The 13,714-nt window shown below is 42.0% G+C and overlaps 1 protein-coding gene across 1 annotated transcript in view; it reads left to right on the top strand.

Moving 5' to 3' along the window:
• Nucleotides 1–9,576: 9,576 nt before the first annotated feature.
• KCNK18 (potassium channel, subfamily K, member 18) overlaps nucleotides 9,577–13,714 on the top strand; it is a 4,492-nt gene continuing 354 nt past the window's right edge. The window contains exons 1-3 of the mRNA XM_009075113.1: nucleotides 9,577–9,793; nucleotides 10,824–10,967; nucleotides 13,269–13,714. The exon at nucleotides 13,269–13,714 is cut by the window's right edge and continues 354 nt beyond it. Coding sequence (XP_009073361.1) covers nucleotides 9,577–9,793; nucleotides 10,824–10,967; nucleotides 13,269–13,714 — 807 coding nt within the window. The remainder of the gene's footprint in view (nucleotides 9,794–10,823; nucleotides 10,968–13,268) is intronic.

Raw genomic sequence — 13,714 nt, 5'->3', positions numbered from 1 at the left:
CGAGTCCAGGGACAGAATCACCTCCCTGGTCCTGCTGACCACACTGTCCCTGATCCAGCCCAGGATCCAGCCAGGATGCCATTGGCCTTCTTGGACACCTGAGCACACTGCTGGCTCCTGTTCAGCTTTCTATCTATCCACACTCCCAGGTCCCTTTCTTTCCTTTGCAAATTCCAAGCATCTCTCCTCATACCCAGTGCTGAAGGTAGAAAACTGGCACGCCAGCCAGCTTGGCCCACAGGCAGGTTTCCCAGCAGGTGCCTCGCCTCAATGAACTGTTTCTTTCAAGGGCTTGGAAATACTTGAAATACCATCTCTGGCTCAGGAAGTCCATGAACTGCAAATTGCTTGAGGGTAAAAGACTACTCTGGGAAAATATCACTCCAGCTTGCCCTGCACTCATGCCCTTTCCTGAGCAACTGCTGATGGAGACAGCGTTATGGGAGAGGCATTGGGCTGCACAGCTCCTGCTCCTGCACTGGTGTGGCTGTTCCATGCCTCTGTGGCAGGGCCAACAGCACTGGCAGATATGATGTTTAGGAACCACTTGGCAATGGGGTTCTGCAAGCAGAGGATCTTCATAGAATCATAGAATGGTTTGGGTTGGAAGGGACTTTAAAGATCATCTACTTCCAATCCTCCCTAACATGGGCAGAGGTGTCTTTCACTAAACCAAGCCCCATCCAACCTGGTCTTGAACACTTCCAGGGATGGGGCAGCCACAGCTTCCCTGAGCAGTCCATTCCAGTGCCTCATCACCCTCACAGTAAAGAATTTCTTCCTAATAGCTAATCTAAGCCCTCCCTCCTTCAGCTTAAAGTCATTCCCCTTTATTCTATCTTCACACAAGTTTTTTTGGCTGTTTATTCAATTATAAATAGACCTAAAGGTAAGATAGATATCGCATAGATGTTCACTATGTGAACTGTATCCATTCTGTGTGCTGATTCAGGCCATGATCCTGACAAATGTGTATGATGCCTCCATGCAAATGCATAAGGGGATGGATATATACAGGTTACAGCCTTAATAGAGCCTTTTACTTTTGAGTGCTCAGCTTGGTCATCTTAAAACATGTCTTTAAAATATAGTTCCACCCTGAGCTGGGATTTCCCTCTGTAATATTGTCTATTGTGTGTTGTATGTATCTCCTACAAGACAGCAGAGAACTGCAAGTTCTGGGACAGGGAAAGTAAAAGAGAGGCCAAGGAGGAGACAGGAATACAGTGTGAATGATGAGTCTACAGCTAGAATATCTGCAATGACTTATTAAAAACAAAAAAAGCTAATTCAACTTTCATATCCATTACACTGTGTTGCAAGTTTAAATGAAAGCAGAATCTGACCAAATTTTGCTACAATTCAGCTATATAAAGGCATTAAGCTCAATGCTTAATTGCTGTAAATGGCACATTTCTGCTATTAGTGTTGGACTGCAGACAACTTCAGTCTCAAATTCATGAACAAAATTTCTGATCATTTTAGAAGGGTGAAAAAGGTCCAAAACTACAAAGGGCACATCCCAAGATACTTTTACTTGCATAAATGTCTAACTGAGAGGAAGAAGAGAGGTTCTATGTAGTGCTGGGATAAAATTTCAGGCAGGAAGGCCTCTCTGTCCTTTGGCAGCCCTCTTGTGCATTTGGGAACAAACCTCAGTTGTGGCCAGAGCTCCTGGTTTTGAGATGCCTCATCCAACCCGCAACATTGTGCAGGTTGTAGCAAATCCCTTAATCAGTTTAGAATTTTTAAAACATTGACCTGTAGCAAACCCTGGCAGCTCTCCAGTTCCTACCCAGGGCAACTGGTAGAAGAATCAGTAAATGCAAAGAAATCAGTTATTCATCTGAAAGCAATATTCAGAGAATCACATCAGCAGGTAAAAGAAATTACTGTGTACATGTTGAAATGAGATGATGGGGTTTGTGCCCTTGCTGTGTGCTGTGCCTCTGTGCTATTTAAGATGTAGTTCACCAGCCAGAGAAGCTGATATGCAAGTGTAATGTGATGGGGTCTGTTTTGAGGCAAGCATTTCAGAGAACTGCCAGGGATGGCCTTCTAACAAATCATTCAGCATTGTGACCAGATATTTCTTCTGGAAAGAAAGAAAGAAGAAGAAAGTCCTGGCATACAGACCGAGAAGTCCTGGCAGGTTCCATGTGATACCCAACAGCTAATGTGAGCTGATGCCATGGTACCATTGGCTAGAGATAAGCAGCTGAGCAACAACCTCTTGAAGAGTAGGTAAGAGGGCAGCATAAGAGTGGCTACCATTGCAGTTCACCTTTAATCAGAAGTTAGCCTGCAAAAATGAGGAAAAGTATCCCCAAGGCATCCTGCCAAGAGTGTTCATCCTGCTCCATGTTGAGGACTGCTGGCAGCTGCTTTGTGTGGGGACACTTGTTTTCTAACCAGACTCCTGGGCTTGGACATAATTTTTGTGCAAAATATGGCTGTTGTGCTCCATATCCCCTTCCGTGTTGTAGCATCTGGAGGGCAGTGAAGGAGCAAAGGTGTCTGGTGCTGTAGGAGTCAGGAGACCGTGCTTCTCCTCATGACCAGCACTGCCAACACACATTGCTCCATGAAGACATGCAATCACCTCCAGTCCTACCTCCTTCCTCCTCTGTGTGTGCAGAACTTTTGGGGCTCATCTGAAATCTCCAGTATAGCATCTATACAAATGTTTTTCTCAGCTGCTCAGCATTTAATTTCTGATGTGTTTCTGATGTCCTTTCACTGAGACAAAAGACAAACCCCTAACTGCCCTGACCTAAAGCCTCATCTCTTAGAATACACCACAACCAGTTGGCTCCGGCTGCCTTATGGGATTCAAGCAATAACTGATGTTCATCCTGCAGTTGAGCTGCTCCACCCACACATCTCAAATTCCCAAGTGACTGTGGAGAAGGTCAGTGGCATTTAGATGGCTTTTTGCTCGCAGTCTGAGCGTCAGGCAGTGGCAGAGAGTGTCGCTGGTGCTGGGCAGTCTGGGTGCCAGGCAGTCTCGGGAAGAGCCCACAGTCCCCAGTGAATCTGCAGGGCTCATTGCACATGGGGCCTGTGGCTCATTCAGAAGTGCTACAAGATTTTTCTTAATTTCTTGAGAAGAGTGGAAGAAGGGACTTCATTCCACACTCAATTTTTATAAGAAATTCTTCAGAGAAGAAGGGCAATTTTGCATGCATTTCTTTCCAACCCAAAATGTTTTGCAGAAGCCACTTTCATAGCACAAACTTACTCAGCAACCCAGGCAGGATCACATCACGAAGGAATTATGTCTTAAACTAATTAAAGACTAAATTAAAACACACGTGAAGGGTCTAGAGCTTAAAAGTGTCCCTCAGCAAGATGGCAAAATGCTGTTTGCTGATTCACTAAAAAGCACTTAAGAGCTATTCCCATGACTGCTAAAATCGTTTACAGGGCCAGTGTTATAAAGGGTGAGCAATTAATGGTTTATTAGCTGAAATGGGTGGAACAGGATTTGAAGAGGCCATGTATGCCTGCTCAGAACTAAGGGAAATCAGCAGAACTGCAAGAAATTTGAAGACAAGTGTCCACTCCATGTCATCCCAAGGCACACCCATCTGTGAAAGTGTCTTTCACCCCTCGAATCCACAATGGCTAATGAATGGTAACATAATGGAGTTAAAACTCTTGTAAGACTACTTTACAGAAGAGGGGAAGAGAAATTGCTTAGTGTCATTAGGAAAATTGGGATGAAAATAAGTGATGAAAAATTTAGTCTGATACTCCGAGCCACTAACATGAAACCATGCCCAGTCTGATTGCCAGGGATAGGAGGCATAAAGAGATGTCTGATTGTGGGCATCTTGCAGACTCCTGCCTGTGGTTTATAAAGAGCCATGGATGACTGAGGGCAGAAAATACTGTAAGCAGTGTACTTTGGGGATTAACAGCCCTTAATGACCTCAAAGCTGTTCTAAATGCAGATTTGACCTCAATGTTACCAGCAATATTTGGCCAATACTACAGCCTGCAAAGGATGACTACTTATCTGTATTCTGCTTAAACGTGTATATGACATTGGAAATAAGATAATAGATATTTTTTTCGTTACTATTTTGCATGCTGAGAGTTGAAAGGGTCTGTGCCACTCACAGAGAATCTCAGAGGCTGGTGGATATTTACAGCTAAAAGCTTGTTCCTGTATTTGAGATTTTATATTCCCCTCTTTTAAACTGCTCATGCACATATGGTGCCACATTAATAATAATAAAGAATAAACATTTTTTAAGAACAAAGTAGATTTGTCATCTTGAATCTATGTGGGTTTTTGCCAGTTCAAATAGTGCAAAATTGCTCTGTTGACATGAACCATGATGCTTAGCTTTGATGCAGCATATAATCTCACATACTCTAATGTTAATTAAATTCCAAAGAAGCAGTTTTCTGATCTCTCTACAGGGAGCTTGTTTGCCTTAAAATGAACTACTGTGCTGAGATAGTCTCCACTATACCAGCATTACGTTCACTACATTAACTCAGTAAAGACTTTGGCATAAGACTTGTATCTGAATCTCAGTAATCCCCTTTGCTTATCTGGAAACCCAGGGCTGCTGCGCCCTGGGGTCTGATGCTGGTGACTCAAGGCAATATTAACCTTTCTGCTTGTTACAACACCCCGAGGCAGTGTGACATCATTCAAATGAGTCACGCAAAGAAATGAGCAACTTGCACAGTGCTGTGAGGTGACTTTGCAAAGCCTTCCCCATGCTGATTAGGAATTGTTGCCCTGCATCCCTCAAGGTTTGATTTTACTTGTCTGTGGCCCTTTAGAAAAGGGCTGGAGGAGTGTAGTCTGTCTAGAAGCAGCTTCCCCCTCCCAGCCCCAAGTGTATTCTCACTTAGCACATGGTTCAAAGAGCAGAAGGAGCAGGAGGAAGGAAATGTGCCTGCCAGAGCTTTGCTGTGTTGGAAACCTCAGCTTTATAGCAACCAAACCCTTCACATGTCTGACTACTGGGTGAATCTTTGGGAGTGAGAAGACACTATCAGTTCCCTAAGGAGGAAGGGGCAATATTTTCCCATATGGGGTGCATGCCTGAGGGGGCATCTCTGCTCCTTCCAGGCTTTTGCTGGTTGCTCAGATCTGGAGAAGAGGAGGGTCAAATGAAATCTTTCCAGGCAATGGTTTGAGTGTGGGGGAGAGGAGATGAAAGGGTTGGTTAGCTCATGAGTGAATGAAGGCTGGTCCTGCTGTCTAGTTACCAGGTGACTCCCATCAAAGGTGTTTTCTGACTCTGTGATTTCACCCCTGCCCCCAAAAAAAAAGTCAAAAAAAAAAGGAGGAACAGAATCTAATACCCAAGCCTTGGTTGGCCCTGGGGCACATTAAGAGTGTTTGCCTCTCATAAGTGGAGTGATGGGTCCTCTTGCTTGGCTTTGGTGTGAGCAAAGAATGAAATAGGAAATGCTCCTATTCAGGGTGAGAGTCCTGGACATCTTTGAAACCACTTAGCTTTATATGTAGTGTCAGAATGTTAGTCCTGAGTGCTCTCAAATATTCCCAGAGGTTACAAGCTCAAGCACTTGACTCAAGCAAAAGCTGAGACTTTTAAAGATGGATACAAAGAGAGCTAAACCTTACCCTGGGGTATCCAACACACCCTACACAGCCAATTAGTGCATTTCTCTCTCCATCCCAGCAGTGTGAGGTGTAAGGCCACAGTGGTAAGAACAGGAGGTGTCAGGGGAACTCATTCCAAGGGAATATGGAATATGGGGCTGTGAAGAGAAAGATAATTGCAGGGTGCCTGGAAAGCTTGTGTGGCTCCTCCGGCAGGATATATGTGCTTTGCACAAATGCAATGTGTCTCTGTTGGGGCTGGGTTTGGGCCAGCACTGCTTCTGGGCCCCACCATGGGCTGAAATCCCACAGGGACAGCTCTCAGAGCCCCAAGGATGGGAGGGATTGGGGTAAAAATTGTGGGTAGGAAGAATCCTTAGTGAAACCTCACTGACACCTCCCCACAAATGACATCACCAAGTGGTGTGCTATTATGTCTTGGGATCAAATCTAGTATTTACACAGCCTTGAGATTGCTTCCTCAATGCAACTACTGCTGTTACTTGGTTTTTGTTGTTTTGGGTGTTTGGGGGTTTTTGTTTGGGCTTCATACAGAAACACTCATTTTCTTAAGAAACACTCATTTTCCTTCAAGTCACTCTGATTTTCTTCAAAAGAGGAGAACACATTACCCTATTGAACATTTGTCAGTACAGAATGGTGAATCCAACAGTGTTTCATAGATGAGGTAACACAGCAGGTCTTTGACAACAGGGCAGATGACTTAATGCAGGGAGAGTTTTACTGATTATTGACAAAACTCTCTCTGCTGAAACAATGATCTTCTAGGTTTAACCTTTGTAATCCAGAAACATCAGATAAAGTAGGAATTCTAACATAAGTATATTTGTCCGGAATTATTTAACCTTGCAGCTGTGGTCACAAACTTTCCTTTCAACCAGCACCCTCAGAGCACTTAGATTTGCCCTAATCAAAAAAATGGAAGTTAGGACCAGTGCAGGTTTGCTGTCCATTAATGTGAATAGGAAATGTGTATTGCAAAAATCTATCTCAATAAAAGTACCAGTAACTCAATTTGGAAAAACTTGTGGTTAGTGGGATTTGCTTTTAAGCAACCAAGTTCAAATATGTAATACAGCAATAGTGGGAAATGGTTTAGATTAAGCAAATAATGTAAAAAAAATTTCTGGATTTATTTTTATTAGATTTTCTTGTCACAAGCTCAGAGCCTGATGCTGCAAATGGCTGAGAAGCTCCTGGGAATTGCTAAATACTTTGCAGTATCACGTATAGGAGGAGGCTGAGAAGATTTTAAAGCACTTTGGAGGAAAGATGTTTATATCTGAGATGTAGATGAAAAACCGTACAGGACAAATTGTGTCAGAATTACTATACTGGGCAGTGAAAACGTTTTTTAGAACATCAATGAGAGCATATTGCCTCAGACGTGGGGCCCATTTGGACCAGTACCCTGTTTCATTTTTCCAGCTGCAAACTAATTTCAGTTCAGGGGTGTTGTTGAGCCCTGTGTGGTTTCTAATCAGTATTAATGATTGTTCTTCTAAACATGTCTCCATCCTCTTCTTTGGTGTATGGAAATCCAACATCCTTTGGCAAAGAATTTTCTAGATACATGAGAAACTATCCTGTTTTATTTGTTTTGAAGCAGCTTTCTACTTACTTCACTTGATGGTCCTCAATTCTGGTTCCAGAAGAGACTACAGACAGCTGATCCCTCACCTGCTCTCTCCAGACCACTCAAGAGTTTGAAGACTGCTGTTATATACTCCCTCAGTCATAGACTTTTCCCCCTGGCCAAAGGCACTGCTCAGTCATTCTTTGCCTGAAAGCTGTCCATACCTTCAGCCATCCTTGTTGCTGTTTGAAATTTTTCCAGTTTTCATCCTTGCTACCTAAGCACAAGGCACCAGAGCCACATTGATTCCTTCAAGTATGGGCAAACCATGCATTTGTACAGTAGTACAGAGCTGTCCAATGTTCTAGTCTCTATTTGTAACTCATTATTCCCAACATATGCTTTGCCTCTTCACTAAGATCAGTTGTTGGACTGATGTACTTGTGGTACTGTTGCATTGTAACCCCAGATCTTGTTGCTGAGTGGTGATGGACAGCCCACAGCCCATCACTTTGTATGTGAAGTTAGGACAGTTTATGCCATTTTACATCTATCTACATGGATTTTAGCTGCCATATCATTATTAGGCATCAGGTCCTCCTACAGTTCCAATATGCCTTTAGTCTCACTGCTCTGAACAACTCCATGCCATCAGCAAGCATTGCCATCTCCCTGTTTATCCTCTATCCAGGTCACTCATGAATGTGTGGAAGAGCAGAGCTCCAGCACAAACCCACATATAATTCCAACAGTGACCTCCCTCTGCCTTTTACTCCTGCCCTCTGATCCTCTCTATGAACCACTAATTTCTTCCTGTGAAGATTTCCTCTCTTATGCCATAGCTGTTTAATTCCCTTAAAAACCTTTGGAGAGGGACTTTGTCAAGACTTCTTTGGAAATCCAAATAATCTCTATCAATTTTTATGACACCGGTACTCACTCTTTACAAAACTCTCCCAGCATTGTGCTTCCAGCCTGGAACACCCCACTGCCTGCAGCCTCTTAGCTCTTCCATCTGTCCCTTTGACTTCTCTCTGTTCCTTGCTCCTCTGGTAAGGAAACCAAATCTATGTACATTATCTCCAAGTACAACCTTTCAGGAAGTTCTGTTGCTTTCGATTAATTACGAACATTAGCAGCTTTCAACCCTGTGTTTCAGGTCAATGGGGAAAAAAAAGAGATTGACTGCAATAAGAGAATTTATAAATGTGCTGTCAAAAAGCAAGACTGACCCAATGAGACACATAAAATAGCAAGCACACAGGCTTATTTTTGTCTTAGCCCTGAAAGTCTCTTTTCTATAGTGGAGGCCTCCATACTGATGAGCATAAAATATGTTCTGATGCAATTTCCTGAGTCTGACCTAGAAGAAATCACTATAACCATGTAGGATTTCTTTGCAGTATGGACATGTTGCTTATATACAGCTCAGTAGGTCTTGGCTGCACAAGGCAGTTTCAATTTTTAATGAAAGATGCCTGGAAATTAAATATTTAAAGCCTCTTTCTGTAAAGTCCAACTCCCCTTACTACCACTACAAACATTGTAAAGGGTGGTGATACTGCTCTAAGTGTTTTAGAATGATGGGTGAAAAGAAAGGTTTTATTTTTAAAGTTGGATATAGTTTGCAAAGATCACTAACCTTGGACTGAATCCTGCAGTTCTTACTAAGGTCAGTGGGAGTTTCATAATTGAAATTCCTATTAATGCAGAAAGATTTTAATCAAGTGAGGACTAGGCAAAACCTTCTTGACGTTTTATTTCTGAGAAGAAGAATTTGCAGTTCAAAAGAGCACCCCTGAAAAGATTGCATGGTGTGGAGAGATTCTTTGAGCCTTCTGAAAGAGAAATTAATTGTTCTCCAGTCTGCCCAGAGGTGACAACAATTAGTGTCTCATCCTTCTTTTTATCAATTTTTAATTTCCTTGTTCATTTCTGGGATAAATCTTTCAAGAACTCCATCCCTTACAGTGTTCATTTTTCCTCCCAGGAGTTGGAAATGTTTCTACTGTATCAATGGGAAACTGTAGACCAGGACAAGAAACTTTAAGCATGAGTTGGCTGCAGTGGAAACCAAGAGAGGCTGGTAATCTGTGTGCATTACAGCACTGGCTGATCAATAGTAATTCAGGGATAGAGTGGAGTGGCGTCAACTGAGAAGTATTTCAAGGCTTGATTAGTTGTGCTCCTTTTCCATTGGGACTGTAGTGCAATCTTCACTTATAAAGACATGTGATCTGAAAGCCAGAGGCAGAACAATCCTTGTTTTCACAGGAGAAGCTTTTCTAGGATGCAAAAGCTTTTACATCCTCATCCTTCTTTCTAAAAGCTGTGTCTTCTCCACAAAATTATATTACCCAAAAAAAAAAAAAAAAGTGAGCTTAGGATGGCATCAACATCACAGCCTCTGCGAGGTAAAAGGGCATGTAAAAAATTATTTTGGGCAGTGTTTCCTCATGCCTGCTTCATTCTGTCTCTTGTCATCTATGCTTTTCTTGGGGCTCTCATGTTTTCCCACATTGAAGGTAACCGGAAGGTCAATTTAAGTGAAGATTATAGAAAATTCCTGCAGAATCTGACATACATCGCCAGAAATTTATCAGGTATGTACTGGAATTTCAAAATGGCTTAACTGTCTATACAGGGAGTTACTCATTCTCTTGCTTTTTGAATGAGATTATTTTTTTTGCTTTTGAAGACATTCCTCAAATTACTAACAGCTGACCCTGCAAACAGGATTTTCCCTCTGCCTAGCTAATGACTGCTGTTTTCTTCCTTAGCTGTGAGTTTGGCTGCAAGCTTCCCCAGTCCCTGTGTTCCAGCCTGAAAAGACTTTTCCTGAGGTGCCTGTCTCTTTTGCCCTTTTGCACAAGTTACCTAAGGTCCTTAAAGAGCAGCTGAGATTCCTGTGGTATTTCCTTCTGTTTGCTGGGGACAGAACCCTCTATCTCAGAAAGTTTCTCCAGCTCCCTCTTCCCTGCTCTGAGCTTCCCTACCAGACCTCTCATGATGGGATGCTCAGAGAGAGACAGGTACAGTTCTGCACCCCAGACCAAGAGATGATGATGGAGAGAGTAGAGGGGATGAGAAGGGGAAGAAATCCTCCTGGATCTGTGTCAGAGCTTGGACTTTCACTCAGGTAGCTGTGCTGACACAATGTTTCAGGCAATGAACTCTGTAGGTAATGTCCTTTCAAGAAAGGCTGAGCCATGGGGAGGATAAACAAGAGGTGCAGGCTCTGGGATTCACAGCAGGGCACTGGGCAGTGACATCAAAGTAGCTCATATTGGTTATCTGCTGTTGACCCCACATTTCTAGTGTCTGTAGGTCAAAGGAAGACTAATCTGGAGGGTCCAAAATGCAACAGGACGTTCAGGCTGGAATATTCCTGTCCTGCTTCTTTATGCTTATGTTTATTTGTTCCTTGTTTGTTTATTCACTGAAGCCACTGGTTTTTTTTTGGGGGGGGGGGGGAGAGTTGAAAAGGGAGGATGAGAAGGTGAATATTTTAGTCTTCTAAATGAATATGAGCAAATCCTCAGCTGGAGTAAACTTCACTGGAATAACAGGCTGGCTGCTCCCAGAGTGGTGGTCTGCAAACACTCACTGTGTCTCCTGCTGTGACTGTGACAGATAACATGACAGAAAATGACGAGATTAAGGGCAAAATCCATGACCTTCTCAACACAGCTGAACCAGACTGGTTTGTCAATCCAAAAGAAAGATGGAATTTCTTTGGGTCTCTCTTTTTTTGCTGCACAGTATTCACAACTGTGGGTAAGTTCAGAGGTAAAGTAACACCCTGCAGAATCCATTACTATTGCTGCTTTCTCTAATGCATTTCTTCCAGAGAATTAAAAAACCCAAACCCAACCAACCAAAAAAAAAAAAAGCCCCTCCTAAATCCAGAACCCAAATCCCCTAGAATTTTTCTCCTGAGTATTGATGATGACTCTGCAAGGTGTTCTGCAAACACAGACTGCAGAGATGTAGCTGGGTCGCAGAAAGAAGTCAGAATTTAATAACTATTGATGGAACATGCTAATTAGCTGCATTATTACATATGTACTATAATACTCATATATGACATGTACACAAAACTATTGTATTTAAGTATAAAGAAAGCTCCATTTATCAGTTAAACCTCATCCTTCCCACTATTGTGTGTTCTTCTGGGTAATGTTTTCTTCACTGGAAGAGGTAATTCATAATGAATGTATTGTTTTTCAATTGCTTCCCTGTTATTTATGTCTAATTCAGCTTTGTTAATCTATGGGTCTATAATTAACCATGGTGTTGTTCACACTTCTCTGGGTTAACAGCACACAGCAGTGTTTAAGTCACATCTCTGAATGTTTTCATTCTGACTGTTATCTCAAAGGAGTACCTAGATCAAATAGACACATCTGCTCTGATTTTGGCTCCCTCTGCACTGTTAAATACAACTGCTCATGCTCATTCCCAAAGCTACTTTTATTCCTTTGCTAATCTTTCTCAAATGCTGGTAAGTACAGGCACTGCCTATCTAAATTTGTCAGAATTAAAGTTAGATCGGAAATATTCCCACAGCTTTGTATCAAATTGCTAAGACATTTCTCCACTGCATTAGGATATACTCGAGATCCCAACATGGATCTGCATCTTAATGAAAAAGAAAAACTGAACCTTAAAAAAGAGCTTATTCTCTACAAGAAATAGTGTGAGAGCTGAAACACTCACTTGGAACACATAGGAGACCCTTGTGTTCTGTCTGAGTCACAGCAGAAGTTTGAACCTCAGAGTCTGATGTCTTAGGTGACTGTTCAGTCAAACTCAGCTTCTTGCAGAGCTGATGGTCAGAGTCACATGCTGGAGATGTAACCAGAATCCTCACCCCTGTGTATATCTCCTGGTACAAACTAAACAGCTAGGAATGTTTGAAAGGGGATGTTTTATTGGAAAGCTTTGACTTCACCAAACTGATGAAAAAGTATACTGCTGAAAATGTCTTCCCTGGGTGTATTTACCCACCTCCATTAACCTGGGGCTTGACAAATGTTCTTATCCACACTGACCCAACTATTTATTACTAAACTACTATATTTTTGGCCTTCATAATGCTGTGCATTAATGCAGCTTCCTCAGGTTTTAACCTGAGTTTTGGGATGGGTAGGAAGCCTGGAATATTTGTTGCTAACAGGTGGTTGTTTCCATTGCAGGGGGTTTGTTATTTGCACTGTAGGGAGTGATAAATCACTTCAGAGTAGAATCAAATTAACTACCTTGAATTATCTTGAACTAAGACATCTAGTCTGAAGGTTGGTGGTCTGAACTGCCATCAGTGCCTGGGGAGGATGCCATGTGGCTCAGTTAGGTAGATTTCTGGACAGCTAAATTTTATCTCTGGATAAGTTTTAACCCTTGAAACTGCATTTTTAATACACAGAAACTGATGAAAAAGAAAAACAATATCACTCTGTACAATAACTACAATAATTAATCTTCCCCAGTTGCTTCAACAGTAAAGATTCACATTCCCACTTAGCCCATGAGGAACAGATTGACAGAGAATAAATAGTATTTCAGTGCCTCACAGCAAAGCAGCATCTGAGGTTGGGTTCACCCCAACTTTAGTTAAACAAGAATGGATGAAGAAAAGGAAGGAAAATATACCTCAGAATATGAGTTACCAATCTTACAGGCTAAGTACTTGGCCTAGAAGGTTATCTAGAAAAGAGTAATGTTTTTGAAGGGAGAGAAGAAATGCTTTATGTGTTTTTGGAGGATGAGGAGAAAAATGTTTGTTGAAATTTAACACTGTTACTATAATACCGATGTAAGTCCTACAACTGATAAAGTGCAGACAAAGTAGGAAGAGTTAATTCAGCAGAACTGGCAAACTCCAAACCTTCCAGTGCTTGAAGAGGTAGATGGCTGCATTAGTGTCAAGCATTTAGGACTCAGAATTTTTAACTGCTTCAAAACAAAGCCAAAAAGAACAGTATGCTCAGAATAAAAAATTTCCTTAATTGACCTAATAAATCACAATATCTCTCTCTCTCCCTTTCCCTTCTCTTCCTCTTCTTGTTATTGTTCAAGGTTATGGTAATACCTATCCTGTGACACGGATTGGGAAATATCTCTGTATGTTGTATGCTTTATTTGGTATCCCCCTGATGTTCCTGGTCATGACAGACATGGGAGACATCCTTGCCACTGTCTTATCCAAATCTTACAATGAATTCAGAAAGCTACAGTCAAAAATTCTAGCCTCTAAGCTCTGTTCTGGATCCACGTGCAACAAAAGGAATGAACTGAAATGCAGAGCACAGTCTAAAATAGTCATCAATGAGCCCTTGACGATTATGGAAGTGCTGAAACGTCAGGCAGGTGTGAAAAGGAGGCTGAACAAATATCGCAATGCTGAACTTTTTGAAATGTTAGTTGCCAGAGAAAAAGAACACATGAAACCAGCAAGAAATAAAAGCATTGAGAGATGGAGTTCATGTCCTGAACTAGCCAGAGGGAAAACAATGTCCAGAGTA

The sequence above is a fragment of the Acanthisitta chloris genome, unplaced genomic scaffold, assembly GCF_000695815.1.
Source record: "Acanthisitta chloris isolate BGI_N310 unplaced genomic scaffold, ASM69581v1 scaffold43530, whole genome shotgun sequence".
Classification (NCBI taxonomy): Eukaryota; Metazoa; Chordata; class Aves; order Passeriformes; family Acanthisittidae; genus Acanthisitta; species Acanthisitta chloris.
The sequence above is the reverse complement of the archived record's forward strand: the minus strand, read 5'-3'. Positions and strand labels throughout refer to the sequence as shown.